General features: G+C 43.2%; 1 protein-coding gene across 6 annotated transcripts in view; it reads right to left on the bottom strand.

The window, feature by feature from the left end:
• Nucleotides 1-14,680, bottom strand: part of fam13a (family with sequence similarity 13 member A) — an 87,662-nt gene that overhangs the window by 53,062 nt on the left and 19,920 nt on the right. For 5 of the 6 annotated variants that reach the window (XM_080756393.1, XM_080756392.1, XM_080756395.1 and 2 more), the window contains 3 exons: nt 13,514-13,646; nt 9,424-9,516; nt 5,371-5,457 (listed from right to left, as the gene is read on the bottom strand). In XM_080756393.1, the coding sequence (XP_080612519.1) occupies nt 5,371-5,457; nt 9,424-9,516; nt 13,514-13,646 (313 nt within the window). The remainder of the gene's footprint in view (nt 1-5,370; nt 5,458-9,423; nt 9,517-13,513; nt 13,647-14,680) is intronic. The other variant, XM_080756394.1, reaches the window with a different exon arrangement.

Consider the following 14,680-nt stretch of genomic DNA (forward strand, 5'->3'; position numbering starts at 1 on the left):
TCATTGCTGATAGACTAGATTCACTGGAACATTCGTTCAGTAACAGGGGTGTCCCTGTCCCTGTCCCAGGGGTGTCCCTGTCCCAGGGGTGTCACTGTCCCAGGGGTGTCACTGTCCCAGGGGTGTCCCTGTCCCTGTCCCAGGGGTGTCCCTGTCACTGTCCCAGGGGTGTCCCTGTCCCTGTCCCAGGGGTGTCACTGTCCCAGGGGTGTCACTGTCACTGTCCCAGGGGTGTCCCTGTCACTGTCCCAGGGGTGTCCCTGTCACTGTCCCAGGGGTGTCCCTGTCCCTGTCCCAGGGGTGTCCCTGTCACTGTCCCAGGGGTGTCCCTGTCCCTGTCCCAGGGGTGTCCCTGTCCCTGTCCCAGGGGTGTCCCTGTCACTGTCCCAGGGGTGTCCCTGTCCCTGTCCCAGGGGTGTCCCTGTCACTGTCCCAGGGGTGTCCCTGTCCCTGTCCCAGTCACTGTCCCTGTCCCAAGAAGAAGAAACCTATTTTGCTGACCCCCTGACCTTTCCTCCCTAGCACCACCATCAAGCCAAACAAAATTCAAATGAGAATTATCTTGACCCCTTAGATGTACAGAACAGACACAAAATGTGCTGTGCACAACCCTGCTCCCAAGAGGAAGGGACCTTTTGGTGAACCCACAGCCTTTTATCTAGTGCCACGAGCAGACAAAATTATCAAATTGGGGACATTTGTAGGTCTTGGTGGAGGTCTACTCTGCACTCTACTCTGCACTCTCACTCTCTTACCTTTCCAAGAGAGTGCTCTGCACTCTTTTGGAAATCCCTTCAGAATGTGAGACACCAGTGTTGCTTACCTGGTGAACAAGCCCCAATACAGGACATTTACATTCAAGGCAATACTATGGTTGACAAGTGTATGTCACTTTTTGAGGGGCGCTAGCCTTCCAATGCATGGCTTTCCAAAATTACATCATGTGGCAGACATGGACTTTTATGGACGTTTATTTAGAGCCTAATTAAAAAAGAACCGGTTGCCTGACAAATCTAAGGACTTTGGACTTCAATATTTGTCAATAAGGTCGCAGTTAACTATGGCATCGAGCATTTCCCGTCAGTTAGTGTTGTGTCGGGCACCATATATGGTGCCCAGGCATCAGTGATGGAGATGTGGAGAACCTGATGTCACATTAAATACGACCTGCTGTCGCAGTTAAGCCCATATATGGAGATCCCTGATGTCATCATTATTGGCCAGCAACTCTACATCTGACTTCAAACCCTTAGATCTCCATATATGGATATATTTCAGAACCTGTTCTGACATTCTTGTTTATCCTTCCCCATCTATCCTTCCTCTTCGATGTCTCTTGACTTACGTATACCTGTCAATTCAAATTTCAAACTCTAGACGGGCAGGCTAGAGTTTGAAAATTGAATTGACAGGTATAAGTCAAAATGGAGACAAATTAAGTTATTAGTGCAACCGCGCCTGGCAGCCGGGGAAAACTAGAGTTCTCAACAGGCCCAAAAATTAAGGCCCGGCCCTCCCTGGGCCCTCATCAAACCCTGTACACTCAAGAGAATGTCCCAGCTACCACCCTTACATCTCCATATACTGTATGGAGATGACCTGTTCAGACATTCCATATGTTGATCTGACCTTATCAAACCCTGTACATTCAAGACATGCTCCTTATATGGCCAGTACAGAATTCATTCCATGTTGATCTGACCCCCCCATGACAAAGCGCCAGGGCTCGCCCCGCAATCTGCCATCAACGAGGCAGATGCGCGCACGCGACCTCGCCCTTTAGTGTGGTGAGGTCGCTTCTCTCCCTCAGGCGTCTTACTGGTTTAGGGCAGTTTAGGGCAGTAAAAATGGCGTCCCTCACTTCAGTGTGATTTTGTTAAATAAATAATAAGATTGCCTGAAGCAGACTAAAGCTGAAGATTTGAAAAAAGTAGGGCAGGTTTCCATTCTGGCAAGATTGCACACATTTTATTGACAGGTTTCACAACCGAGAGAGACAACATATCCACGTGCCAGGCCCTCCAACTGATTGCTCTGGGCCGTACAGCAAACATGCATGTCCTTTTTTCCTGCCACTAGACCTGACTTAAGACAGACGAGGTTAATTTACAGCCTTACAGAGCAATACAATGCATTAAAGATGATTATGCTAATACACTAATAATTCATACTTTTTTCGTCATAGTGTAGAACATAATGAGCTGCACATTATTGGTGGTTTGAGTGTCCGCCCTGAGACTGGGAGGTCAGGGTTCGATCCCCGGCCGGGTCATACCAAAGACTAGAGACCGTGTCAAGACAATGACAGGACCCAAATGCCTCCCTGCTTGACACTCAGCATCAAGGGTTGTATTGGGGGCAAGTCCCTGCAACATACTAGCGTCATGTCCAGGGAGTGTACTGGTACATCAAGCTGCCTCACACTACAGAAACAGGAGATAGGCTCCTACTTACTTTGTTTACATTATTCTCACGGTGCATGTGTGCAGAACTAAGTGTTGCTAATGTGCCAACATCATACTGATATACCATCTGTCATTTTAGATGTCTCTAAAGTTTTCATTTTACCAGGAAATCACCTGCCATCACAAATGGTCAGATCACAGTAGAGCCAATATATTGTAATACTCATCCGTCTAGCTATGATTCAGCTCCAGCCCACATCGCACCCAGCCACTGACAGGTTATTAACAATATCAGGCCACTGAGGCCAGGCAACCATATCGCTGAGATACAGTCTGAAATACAGCCAGCAGGGAGGAGTTTTGCTGGCAATCCATACGCTGCGTAATCAGCAAGGATGGCTTATTTGTCAGCTGTGTGAATTGTGGAGTCATAAAGGTTAATATTCACAGCTGTGATTAATAACAATAGCGAAGTGATAGCGAAGAAGCAGCCATCTATATTATCAACAGGGAGTGGGAGTGTTTTACAAGTGCCAAAGGAGCGAACTAATGCTGATAACAGTGGCCGGGTGCTGTGAAGAGGTACGAAACGTTGCACATGAAGTATGTTTCGGAAAGTGAAAATTTGTCTGTTATAAGAAGTAGTATTCTGCTGAACAGTGAGAAAGTTTCACAAATGATTTGTGTGTGCACTGTGAAATCCAATTGACCTATAGCTAAGCCCCTCCCCAAACTGCTATGGTCCAATCACAGCTATGGATAACATGGGTTAGCGTTAGACAAACCTCTCGACCAATAGTTTCCCTATAAAACATAGTTTTAAAAAAGAAATGTCACGCACATGTTTTTCCAGTGCATAAGGCAGGCCTTGTTGACGGATTTTAAACAGATTTTGAAGGTCTGGTTCCAAAAATTAAAAAAAAAAGTATTTAATGTGTAAAATCCATTATATTTACATTGGAATGAATGAGCATGGCTGGAAAGTGTCCAAGTGGGAGTGTCTAAGTGGAAGAGGGCGGGGCTTTGCTAAAGGTGAATTGCACACCGTAATCTATCTTCAAAGTCGAGTGTAGTCGCATTACTTTTGATATAATGTATGTAGGTTACACACAGATTAGTTTGACAGATAAATGATAGCTTTAAATCAAGACAACACTACACACACATCAGTTATTGTGATAAATGAAAGTTGTGTGGTCTTTTATCTATAGGACAATTTGGTAAATTTGGTAAATATCCCCTTATTTTTAAGTTTCCTACATTTTATATTTAATTATTTCAAATGACTTTCCAAACAAATTCCAAAACATTTTCATAAGAATTTCATGAATGAATAATTAAAAAGAAAAAAGTAAGCTTTGCACGAAAAACACTCCTTGGGCTAAATTCAGCTATAGTCACACAAATGTGCTGACCTCATCACATTTGTGATGACGACTATGGCCGTTTTTTAGCCCAAGGAGTGTTTTTCGTGCCAAAGAATTTGGCAATTTTAGACAGATTAGCGCAAAATCACCATTCTCTCTCCCTATGCTCCTCTAGTGAAAATAGCTCACTTCTACTCGCTACTCTACTAGCTTGCAGATCGCTATTTTCAGTAGTTTGGGTCCCGAGCCCCCAGGGAGACATCAAATCTCTCTTTTGGGTTGATTGATTGATTGATTGATTCATTCATTCATTCACTGATCGATCGATTGACATTGATAAACGACTCCCAAGATCATGTGTACAATATCTAACTTGGTGAAGATTGAAACAGCGACATTTGTCATATTTGTGTCACATCTTCATTATTTATAGAGGCTTTAATAAGGGATTCAAATTTGGTGTCGATTGGATGATGTGTTGTAAAATAGGCCTCTCCCACACATTTTCAATCGATACAGAAGAGCAATGATGCATGTTTATCATATGAATAATAGAGACAATGAGTAGCGATTTATGAGTTGTGGACAAAATGTGCAGGAGTAGCAGCAAAACGTGCATTTTGAATATGTACAAAATGACAAAAGAATTTTCGATTGAAGGATCTACGGAAAATCATCATCTCCGTCCCTGACCTTCGGCCTGGCAGAGAGATAAAAATAAGCAACGGTAAATGTCATTGACTTCCAGAAGACGACAAAACATCCTCCATCAACAAGGCCTTATTTTTCCACTCCACTAAGCTTAATCCCATTGTTAGTTAGTTCAGCAGTGTTTCTTTGCCTAGTCTGCTTATTCTAAGCGATTTTGGGCTTGTTTTTCTCTAAATTTGCTTGAAAATATTGGTAGTTGCACACTTTGAGGATGATGAAAAGATCTATTTTTGACCCATTTCCAAACACAAAATGTATGACCTTAGCAAAGACTGTGATAAATAAATAACATAAATAAATAAATGTTAAATTCAGCGAATGCTGTCAGAAATCCTGATTTAAAAGGTTTTAATTCATATCGCCATCACCACTCAATCTTTACTATAAACTTAACATAGGAACGGTGGACTTTAAAATATCCAAATCCAAAATAGACCAGTTTGCCTGGCCTGACAGTTTTGGATGGCAACGCTAACATGAAACACCCCCAGTGTTCAACCCGAGTTGTTACAACACAAACAAATGATCCAACATCATAATCCGTTTAGACACATAACACTACCAGTGTTCTTGTTTACCAATAACCCATCAGAGCATAGAGAGAGACTATGTGTTGTGGATGTTTCCTCCTGCCAAGCACTCTTTATCAAATTAAGTCATGTGACTGAGAGACTCGAGGGTGCTGTATGGTGCCATCAGACTGTCATGTCTACATGACATCACACCATTCCAGATGTACAGTACCGTAGGCAGGGTTTTTGTACCCTTAAAAAAAACACAACACTGTCTGTCTGTCTGTCTGTCTGTCTGTGTGTGTGTGTGTGTGTGTGTGTGTGTGTGTGTGTGTGTGTGTGTGTGTGTGTGTGTGTGTGTGTCAAATGCTATACCTTCTTTTTCCTTGGCGTGGCTGTTGGGGTTTTGATGGAGGCGCCAGTCAAAAGGTCATTGGCGTCTGGTGGGATACTGCATTTCACCTGAGAATAATAATAGTAATTACAGAAACACCAGTGCTTCATCATTGATCAGTGAGTCTTAGATTATTATGGAGCCTGTGTGTGCATGTGAATGTTGAAACTTTCTTTAATTTTTTTCTTTATTAATTTTTTTATCCCACGATAATAATAATAATTTATAACCCCTTTTCACCCAGTGTCAATTATCTAATGTAATCCTAGTCTCTACAATACCTCTGCCAACCTGGGGAGAGCAACGTACTACCTTCATTTCCCCGGTTGGATTTAGCGTGTGGTAGGAACACGTTATTCAAACCAGTTCCTTTCAGGCCAGGGGGAGGCAGTTTAGCGACCAGGATTACTGCATGTTTTTTGTGAGGGTACCTACCCTAGGGGTAGAAAAAGGGAGAAAATCTCCACACAGAAAAGCCCTTTCGACAACCCCACCTCGGCTATGGGAACTGATGAACACGTCCTCAGCATCACCAGCGGGAATCGAATCGAACCCATGGCAGGACCTTCTAGCTGTGAGGCGACAGCACTACCAACTGTGCCAGCGTGCCCCCGAATGTTGTAACTTGTTTGCAATGACTCTTTGTTGTTTTGACTGAAACCACCTACAATTCTACATTTAAGAACAGGATTGAACTACATTTATTTGACCTGAACTGAATTGAACTAACTTCACACATTCTAAGCTCATACTTTACACCAGCATGTAAATTACACCAAAGTGTGACTGATTTGTTTTATTTTTATTTTATTGCAGTACAGTATATAACATTTATTGCATGACAGCATATTATGCATATTGTCCTAATGTTTTGTCCTGTTGTTGGCATAAATTGTTGGCATAAATTCAGGTGACATCTGGGTCTAAAAATAACGTAATCTAGACACAATAGCCACTCAATAATATTATAATATATATATATATATATATATATATATATATATATATATATATATATATATATATATACAGTATATATATAAACATTTGAATTATCTTATTTGGATCTGCACAAGAGGCGTAATACAATAGACCCAAACACTGATCAGAATTAGGTTATACATTATATGGTCCAACCAGATATAGCTGCTGCACATGCTTAACACACGGAGGGAAAAGGAGAAAAAATAAAAAATAAATATATATATATATATATATATATATATATATATATATATATAGCACATTGTTGACATACTATTACTTGACACTACTAGACAGGATGTTTGTTTTGGGTTTCTTTAAGCCACCTAGGGATAAATGAAACAACGCCTTCTCCAGATGGACAGACTGCCCATAGTAGCTGAGACAGAACAGTATTTAGCCAGCTTTTTTGCATTTGTTTTTAGCAATCCACCCAATTGCAGACCCCTGAGCACGAGTTTATGGACATGGCCAAATACAAGGACAATAAGTTGACAGTTATATCCCAAGGCCATAATACGTTCCACCAGAAGCTGATATTTCATAAGTTTGGATGTAAAACAAGTGTCCATATACAAATCAAATGGGCAGCCTATTTCAAATATAGTGACAGTTTTCCTAATTTCATTGATGAACACAATATCTGGGGTATTTGGAATATCTTGTAGTGAATTGACATGCGTGTCATTGTGATCAAACCAGTCTATTTTTACAGTGCTGTGTTTATATATTCTTGTTGTCCTGTCCTGTACTCCTCTGATCTTGTCTGAGACCAGGTCCACCAGACGGTCATGTCTGGCAATGTACAGTCCTTTATAGTGGCTGCAACCATTTAAGATGTGTGCGACTGTTTCTTTGTCATGTGGTACTGGATGTAGGATGCAGTGTGGGTCGTGTGCTGATGGGTACCAGGTTGCCAAGTTGAACTTGGTCGGCAACACCTGTAAACAGGCTTTAATAGTGAAAATAAGAATGTCCTCACCTATGGTGTTATTTGACAGTATAGAGTGTGATAATGAGTGGTTTGCAAAGGGAAGAAGAGCCAGTTTTCCCTGCAGCCTCAGACTGGTCCAGTGTTGTGCACTTTCTGATCGCTTCATTCCTAGAATGGTGGCTCTTGCGGTCGCAGATTTGATTGACAGTTCATGGTGCGCACCGTCCTGCTCGTAGGTCGCACATGCACGGACACGCGGATCTATGATGATTGTTGAGCGCAGCAGTTGTTGTATCAGGCGCCACCCACTTTAACTGTAATCCTGATCGCTGGCATAGATCATTAAGATCCATCCAGTCGGACCGCACACCGAATCCAGCGGCTTTAATGTCCAATTTACCATTCGCCTTAGTCTTGAATCCAAGGAAATGCGTCTCATTCTCCAGCGCAGGTGGTACTTTACGTCGCTGCATGTGTTGAATGAGTGACTCACGAACCATTTCCCTGACCGTGGGGTCGTCGCTGTTGAGCATATTTATAAGGGGACTGGTTCTGGTGGCGGTGTAAACCCATTCAATATTCGGTACACCCAGACCACCATCTCTGATGGGCTGAAACAGTATGGCACGGGTGGAGTGAGTATTGAGACCGAACCAGCCCCTCACCAAGCGCACTGCCTTGTTATTCAGTTCTGTAAGGGTGTTCTGTGGCAAATGGATATTCGAGAATAGATGTTGAATTTTGCGAGTGCCAATTCTCTGATTGCCTGCAATTTCATTCGGATAGGGAGGGGGGAGGAGTCGATCAAGTCCAGTCTGACAGAGTAGTCATCATACAGTTCTCTGACTTGCTCTTCCCAGTCGCCTGCAACATTAAATTTATGCCCCAGGTATTGACACACACACACACACACGCATATATATATATATATATATATATATATATATATATATATAGACACGTCACTAGCTCTCAGAAATTCAGAATCTGCAGCGTTCTCTCCGTCTCTCCGCTCTCGCAGGAGAAGACACAAGGAAGGGGAGGAATTGGATTTAGCTTATTCCTTCAAAATGTCTGTATTTAAAATATCACTGACACAGCGATTCCCTTACTTACATCAACATTGTTCTTTGTCACTACTTGGTTCGTGGCGAAATATTAACATTACACATATCGCTTTGCCTCTTTTCGCCTGACAGCCAACTGCCCAGTACACATACACACGTCTGGAATGAGTGTCCGCGAAGCGGGCATGAAATTCTAGTATATATATATATATATATATTACAGTATTGGAGAACATCAAGCCTTATCAAGCCTAAGATAACCTATCGGCAATGTAATTGGCAAGTCCATAAAGAAGAATCTTCTGTTCACATCACATGGCAGAAGGACATGAAATAGCATATGCTGAGGTCAGCTGAAAGCAATAATATCTTGCAAATCTCTCACACACACACACACTGTACAAAAACAGCATTTTGTCCCCAAAACATAGCCACGTATGTTAATCACGTCAACACAGGTCACATGGTTGGTGTTAAATGGACTATGTAATGGAATTTGTATGGTTCATGCAGGTCCATACTGTTCATAAGGGAATGTGTGTGCATTTCACACCAGGCACATACAAACCTGGGCATAATAAGAGGGTTCTAAAGCAGGTGTGTTTGTACGGGAACGTATGCATTCAGAGTAAAGGTCCTTTCACACGGGCAGCGACTGACGCGCATAGTAATTAATTCTCAATGAGAGGACTGCAGATTTTTTTGTACGCACAGAGAAGTTGAGCGGCAACAACGCAAACGTATTTACGTGGGCGCGGTCCCGTCATAAGCAGACCTGGAGCAGACCTGTCGTTGATACAGGCGACAACGTCTGCGTCACCCGCTGCCCATCCGACAGGACCATCACAGACTCAAGGGCATCTGTCCAACTCCACACACGGCTACATGAGATACAAACTCTGCATGTGTGCGTGTGTGCTTGTGACTGTGTGTGGGGCACTGTGTGTGTGTGTGTGTGTGTGTGTGCGCGTGCGTGCGTGCGTGCGTGTGTGTGTGTGTGTGTGTGTGTGTGTGTGTACACGCACGGATACATGTGTGATCAAACTCACACACACCTTCTTCTTCCTGGGAACTGGTGTCGGTGTCATTGAAGGTGTGCCGCCTGATGAGTTCATTGTGTCCATCTCTGTCACGTTTGCTTCCTGTGAATAGAGATAGTATAGGACAATTATGCCATTCACACAGGCAGTCCATCGACTGTATTATAATCTCACATGTTGCAGCCTTAGGGAGCAACAAGCCCTGCTATATAGGCCACCAGGCCAGGGTCCTCTCTGTTACCTTGTTGCCGCTCCTACAATTGGAGCTTCCGTTTAAAGATGATATTATTTAAAGTAAGTTCAGCAGTAGTCAGTTTCTTTCTAGCCATGCTCAAATCACATGATATGAAATACTGTATGCCTCATCACTGCAAATACTGTATTACTCAACCATTGATACCAACACAAATATCAATGTGAAGGAAATGCAGCTTTTTCAAAACTAAACTTTAATCCCACTCCACACCATTGATTCACCATGCAATTATTTGCACCATGCAACTACTTGCAACCAATGGCAGTTGCAAGGAGTTGCTTTGGTGCGGTTGACCTTTAAACTATTTTGTTGCAAGGAATTATGACTATTTGCGAGAGAGAGAGAGGGGGGGGGGGAGAAAGGCTGTGATATGCAGACCTGTCTCCCCAGAGAGAGAGAGAGGGGGGGGGGGGGGGGGGGGAGAAAGGCTGTGATATGCAGACCCGTCTCCCCAGAGAGAGAGAGAGGGGGGGGGGGGGGGGGGGGGGAGAAAGGCTGTGATATGCAGACCCGTCTCCCCAGAGAGAGAGAGAGAGGGGGGGGGGGGGAGAAAGGCTGTGATATGCAGACCCGTCTCCCCAGAGAAGACAGACGATGCACCCACTACAAACAAAATGAAGTGGAAACTGAGCTACATTTCACAATAAAGACCTTTGAATTGAATTGCGAGAGAGAGAGAGAATGCTGGGTACTGAACCTCAACAAGCTGATCAATCACGAAGAAGGAGGAAGGGAGAGGGAGAGAGTAGGGACGGAGGGCAGTGGCCAGTGGGAGGAAGAGAGATCAGATCACCCATGAAATATCCAGGCCAATGCTGCATACCAAAACCTGAACATTCTGTTCAACACAATAACCCTGGCGACGTGAACCATTATATTCATTACTACTGTTTACTAGCTTACGTTTAACAACATGTACTTGTGGACCATTACAACAACACGTTTTAGAACAGATGACCTCCACTATCAATATACTCCCCTACACCTGCGGTCAAACACGTTCATACAGGACATGCCTGACCTCCTCCCCAGTCCGAAACAGATTTTTATTACAGTAGCAGCAGTGATCATACACTAGTATTTGCCGACAGGCACTCCCTGCAAGATAGAGGCCTTCACAAGTGAGTTTAGTGTGCACATGCTTTTTATCGAAGCGTGGTAGAAGGTGTTGTGGTGGTTGTGTGCAATGTACTGAACACCGGTATGGATACTCCTGGTCAAACCTCTTAATTTGCACTTGAGTTAAAGTACTGGAGAACTTGCTTTAATAACTACTATTGTCCACCACTACAGATGTGTGTGAAGCGCAGAGATAGAAGTCCCATGCATTTGACCATGCATGTGTACCGTATGTACGTATTTGTGTATACTGTACTGTACATGCACATGTGCAGGTTTGTTTGTGTGTAAGATGATCTGAAGAAGACAGCAACTTTGATTGAATAGTTTCCCATAGGTCAGCAGAGGTCTCAGGTATCTGTGCCATCCCAGAAATCCATGACACAGCACACGCATGCATGCACACCACGCATGCATGCACATGCGCAGCCCCGCGCACACACACACAGACACACACAGACAGACAGACAGGCGCTATAGGCCAATGTGAAAAGGGTGCCATTTGTTCTTACACCATTGTTGGCAATTGGATGATTTGAGGCATTTTGTTCCAAAAATGTGTTTTCCAAAAGTCCACCTGTTGGTGGCGCTATAACAGGCCAGGGTGGGAAGGGTGGGAATTATTCCTCAGCCTAGTAGGAAAGTCTGTGAAAGATTTAACATAAATTGCACGCTGCGTTCATGATTTGAGGCTTTTAGTTTCAAAAGGGCCAATCCTGCAAACTTTGAAATGCCAATGTTAGCCAATTAGGATGGAATATGAAATATCGGACAGATCCATTTTGAACACATAACTATAGAGATAGTGTGAAACGATTTGCGGAGAATCTGGAGGAGTAATATAAAAAATATAAAAATCAAAAGTCGGCCTCCAGGTGGCGCTATAACAGGCCGTTCTGGAAATTTTGGGGCAGAGGTTCATCGTTGGCATCCAGGGAGTGTGTGTGCAAAATTTGGCATCGACCGGGTTAACAGTGCCGTAGATTAGCTGTTCAAAGACGGACGGACGGACGGACACACGGACGTACGGACAGAGTGCAAAACATAATCTCTCCCCATGCCTTCGGCCTGGTGGAGACAATAATTATTAACAAAGTCTCACTGATATTAGAGCTACATGTACTATAGAGCAGAGGTTCCCAACCACTGGTACGTGTACCTGTGCTGGGACGCGGGACATGTCCCACTGGTATGTGAGAAGGGAATGCCAAGTTTTCCCGACAGTGAATCTATAACCGTGCGCCACCAGGATCAATGATATGGTCAATGACAATGATATAACAATTATAACATTATGTTGTGATATAATAATAGCAGGCTACTTGAGGCCTTGAGGTCTTCCGTGTTTTGGTACGATGATGCGCACCGGCCGTGACGTACCCCCACCCCCCCACGCTCAGCCATGCCGGTCCGCCAAATTTTATGAACTGTCAGCCGGTCCGTGCGATAGAGGATTATTATATTGTGCATGCATAATGCGAGTGGCAAAGTGAGTTTAACGTTGTTTAATGCAATCAGATAGGACTTTTCTGTTTGGATGTATGAGCTGTCAAGGCCAGAAAGTCATTTTGCCACTCAGTTGGCGTTCCCTCTATAATTAGTCAGATTTTGACACATTGTTACCATGGCACCCACATGTGCAGTCGCCACAGTGTACATGTGCTCACTTTACAGTGACTGCTCACTAATGCAAAATTCTGGAGTGAAGTTTTTCGCCTGGCAAGCATGGTGTCCTCCAGGGTAACCAGATCTTAGAGTATATATTAATAGAGATGGCACCCAGAGGAAACCCTGAGGCGAAATGGACATAGTGGCCGAATTGCGCACGTTCATGTTATTGGGCCTATGACACGTGAACAAATGTTTCATACGTGAACGCGCGCAAACGGCCAGCGCGATGTTATTGGGGCAATCGATCCCAGAATGCACTCTGTTCCTACCCGGAAGGAGGAGTGAAATCGCCTCATGTGCTTTTGAGCAAATTAATGCAAGCGGTGCCGTCTCTATTAATATATACTCCAAGAACCAGACACTTTCCCCTGACCCCCGCGTCTGAGGTTGTAAAAAAGACGGCGTGAGCTGAAGGCAGACGAGACCAGGTCCGCCTCCCTCCAAATTTATCCCTGGTCATCTCGTTACAGTCGTGCAGATCCCCGTCATCAGAAATGCTGTATCACATGTCCTCAAGACACGTTTCATCCCAGCCCGGACCAGAAGGGATCTCCGGGTGGGTCATCGATAGCAGTGCTGATCTCCTGGCACCAGTGTCCATGACCATATTCAATCGCTCTCCTGCCCAGTTTGTGGTCCCCACTTGCTTCAAGAGTGCCACCATTATCCCCATATACCGACGAACGCCTCCCCAGCTGACCTGAACGACTATCGCCCTGTATCGCTGACATTGTGCTTGAGTGCTAGTAGTAAAAGTCAAAATCTACTCGTCTCTCCCCGGCAGCCCTTGGGTTCTGATGGCTGCAACCCACGACATACACAGTTCTGGGTAGTGGGTACTAGCCAGCCTAGCCTGGTTGAGATGGTTTTGTGACAACATTCTTCAGAAGGGAAGTAGCATGACTTTGTTCAGTATTAAAACCTGACCACACAAAAAAACTAATTATTTAATAGGAAAAACATTGAATACACTATACACCTTTTGTGGTGTACAGGTATTTAGAGACAAACCAAAATGATTGACCAATATTGGTAATTGTCCGATGCACATACCTTAACAATGATGAGAGTTGTCAGCTCTTTGTCCGAGTGGTTCTCAAAGATACTGCTGTAGTTCTGAATAAATTTGGTCATAATCTTGTTACAGATGTTCTGGTCCATCATTGCTTCGAAACCTGGAGGCACACTGATAACAGGATATAGAAAAAACAGAAAATATATGTATTAAAGTTAAAATAATAAATAATTGAACATCGCTCCATATTGTACAATAAATCAGACTTTTTACTTTTTACTATTTATTACCATTTACTTTTAGTCTTTTATATGGACATCATTTTATGAGAAGGTCAATCAAGGTTCAAGGTTCAAGGTTAGCTTTATTGTCCCTTGCGGGAAATTGGTTTGCAGCCAGATCATAGTAGAAATACACACAACTTTCTTGTGTTTTTTATTTTTATTTTTATACTTTGTTTTATTTTATGTTTTGTTTTATTTTATTTAACTATTATTATTACCCTTAATTTTACCCCCCATTGAAGTTGTTTATTAATCATAACCATATGATCCCTTTCTTTGTATTTTAGTATCTTGTCTACCTATTGGTTTTATACCTGTGTATATACTGTATGTAGTGTGTATTGTTTTGTACTCAACCTATTGGTTTTATACCTGTGTTTATGTGTTTATATGTTGTTTGTATGTCTGGCCTCGTGGGGAAAGATGGTGGGTGGGTGGGGACGACTGGGAAAGGAGTTGTGGGAGAAAATGTAAAAAAACGAAGAGTCATATTCTCTGTCTGTGAAAATGTCATATGTCATACTCTTTGAATAAAATTTACTTAAAAAAGAAAAAGAAAAAAATACACACAACAACAACATTCAATACAAGACTAAGATCTAAGAACAGGGCACTAGAGACAGAGAATTCATGACATTCAAATAGTAGCAAAGTCAGCAAAAGTAAATTAGTGGGCAGTATGTGCAAAGAGGCAGGAATAAAGTGCTATCTGCTGTTCAGCAGTTGAATAGCAGCCGGGTCAAAGGATAGTTTGAACCGATTAGTCTTTGTAGTGGGCACCCTCAGCCGACGACCTGAGGGCAACAGGGGCAATGCACCATCTCAAATGAATGCAGCATGAACAGTCTGCACTCCTACTTGATGCATATAAAACAGTGGCGGAAGGTTCCTATAACGACAGTGGGTGCCCACCTTAGAGTA

The sequence above is a fragment of the Protomyctophum bolini genome (genome assembly GCF_963924005.1).
Source record: "Protomyctophum bolini genome assembly, chromosome: 3".
Lineage (NCBI taxonomy): Eukaryota > Metazoa > Chordata > Actinopteri > Myctophiformes > Myctophidae > Protomyctophum > Protomyctophum bolini.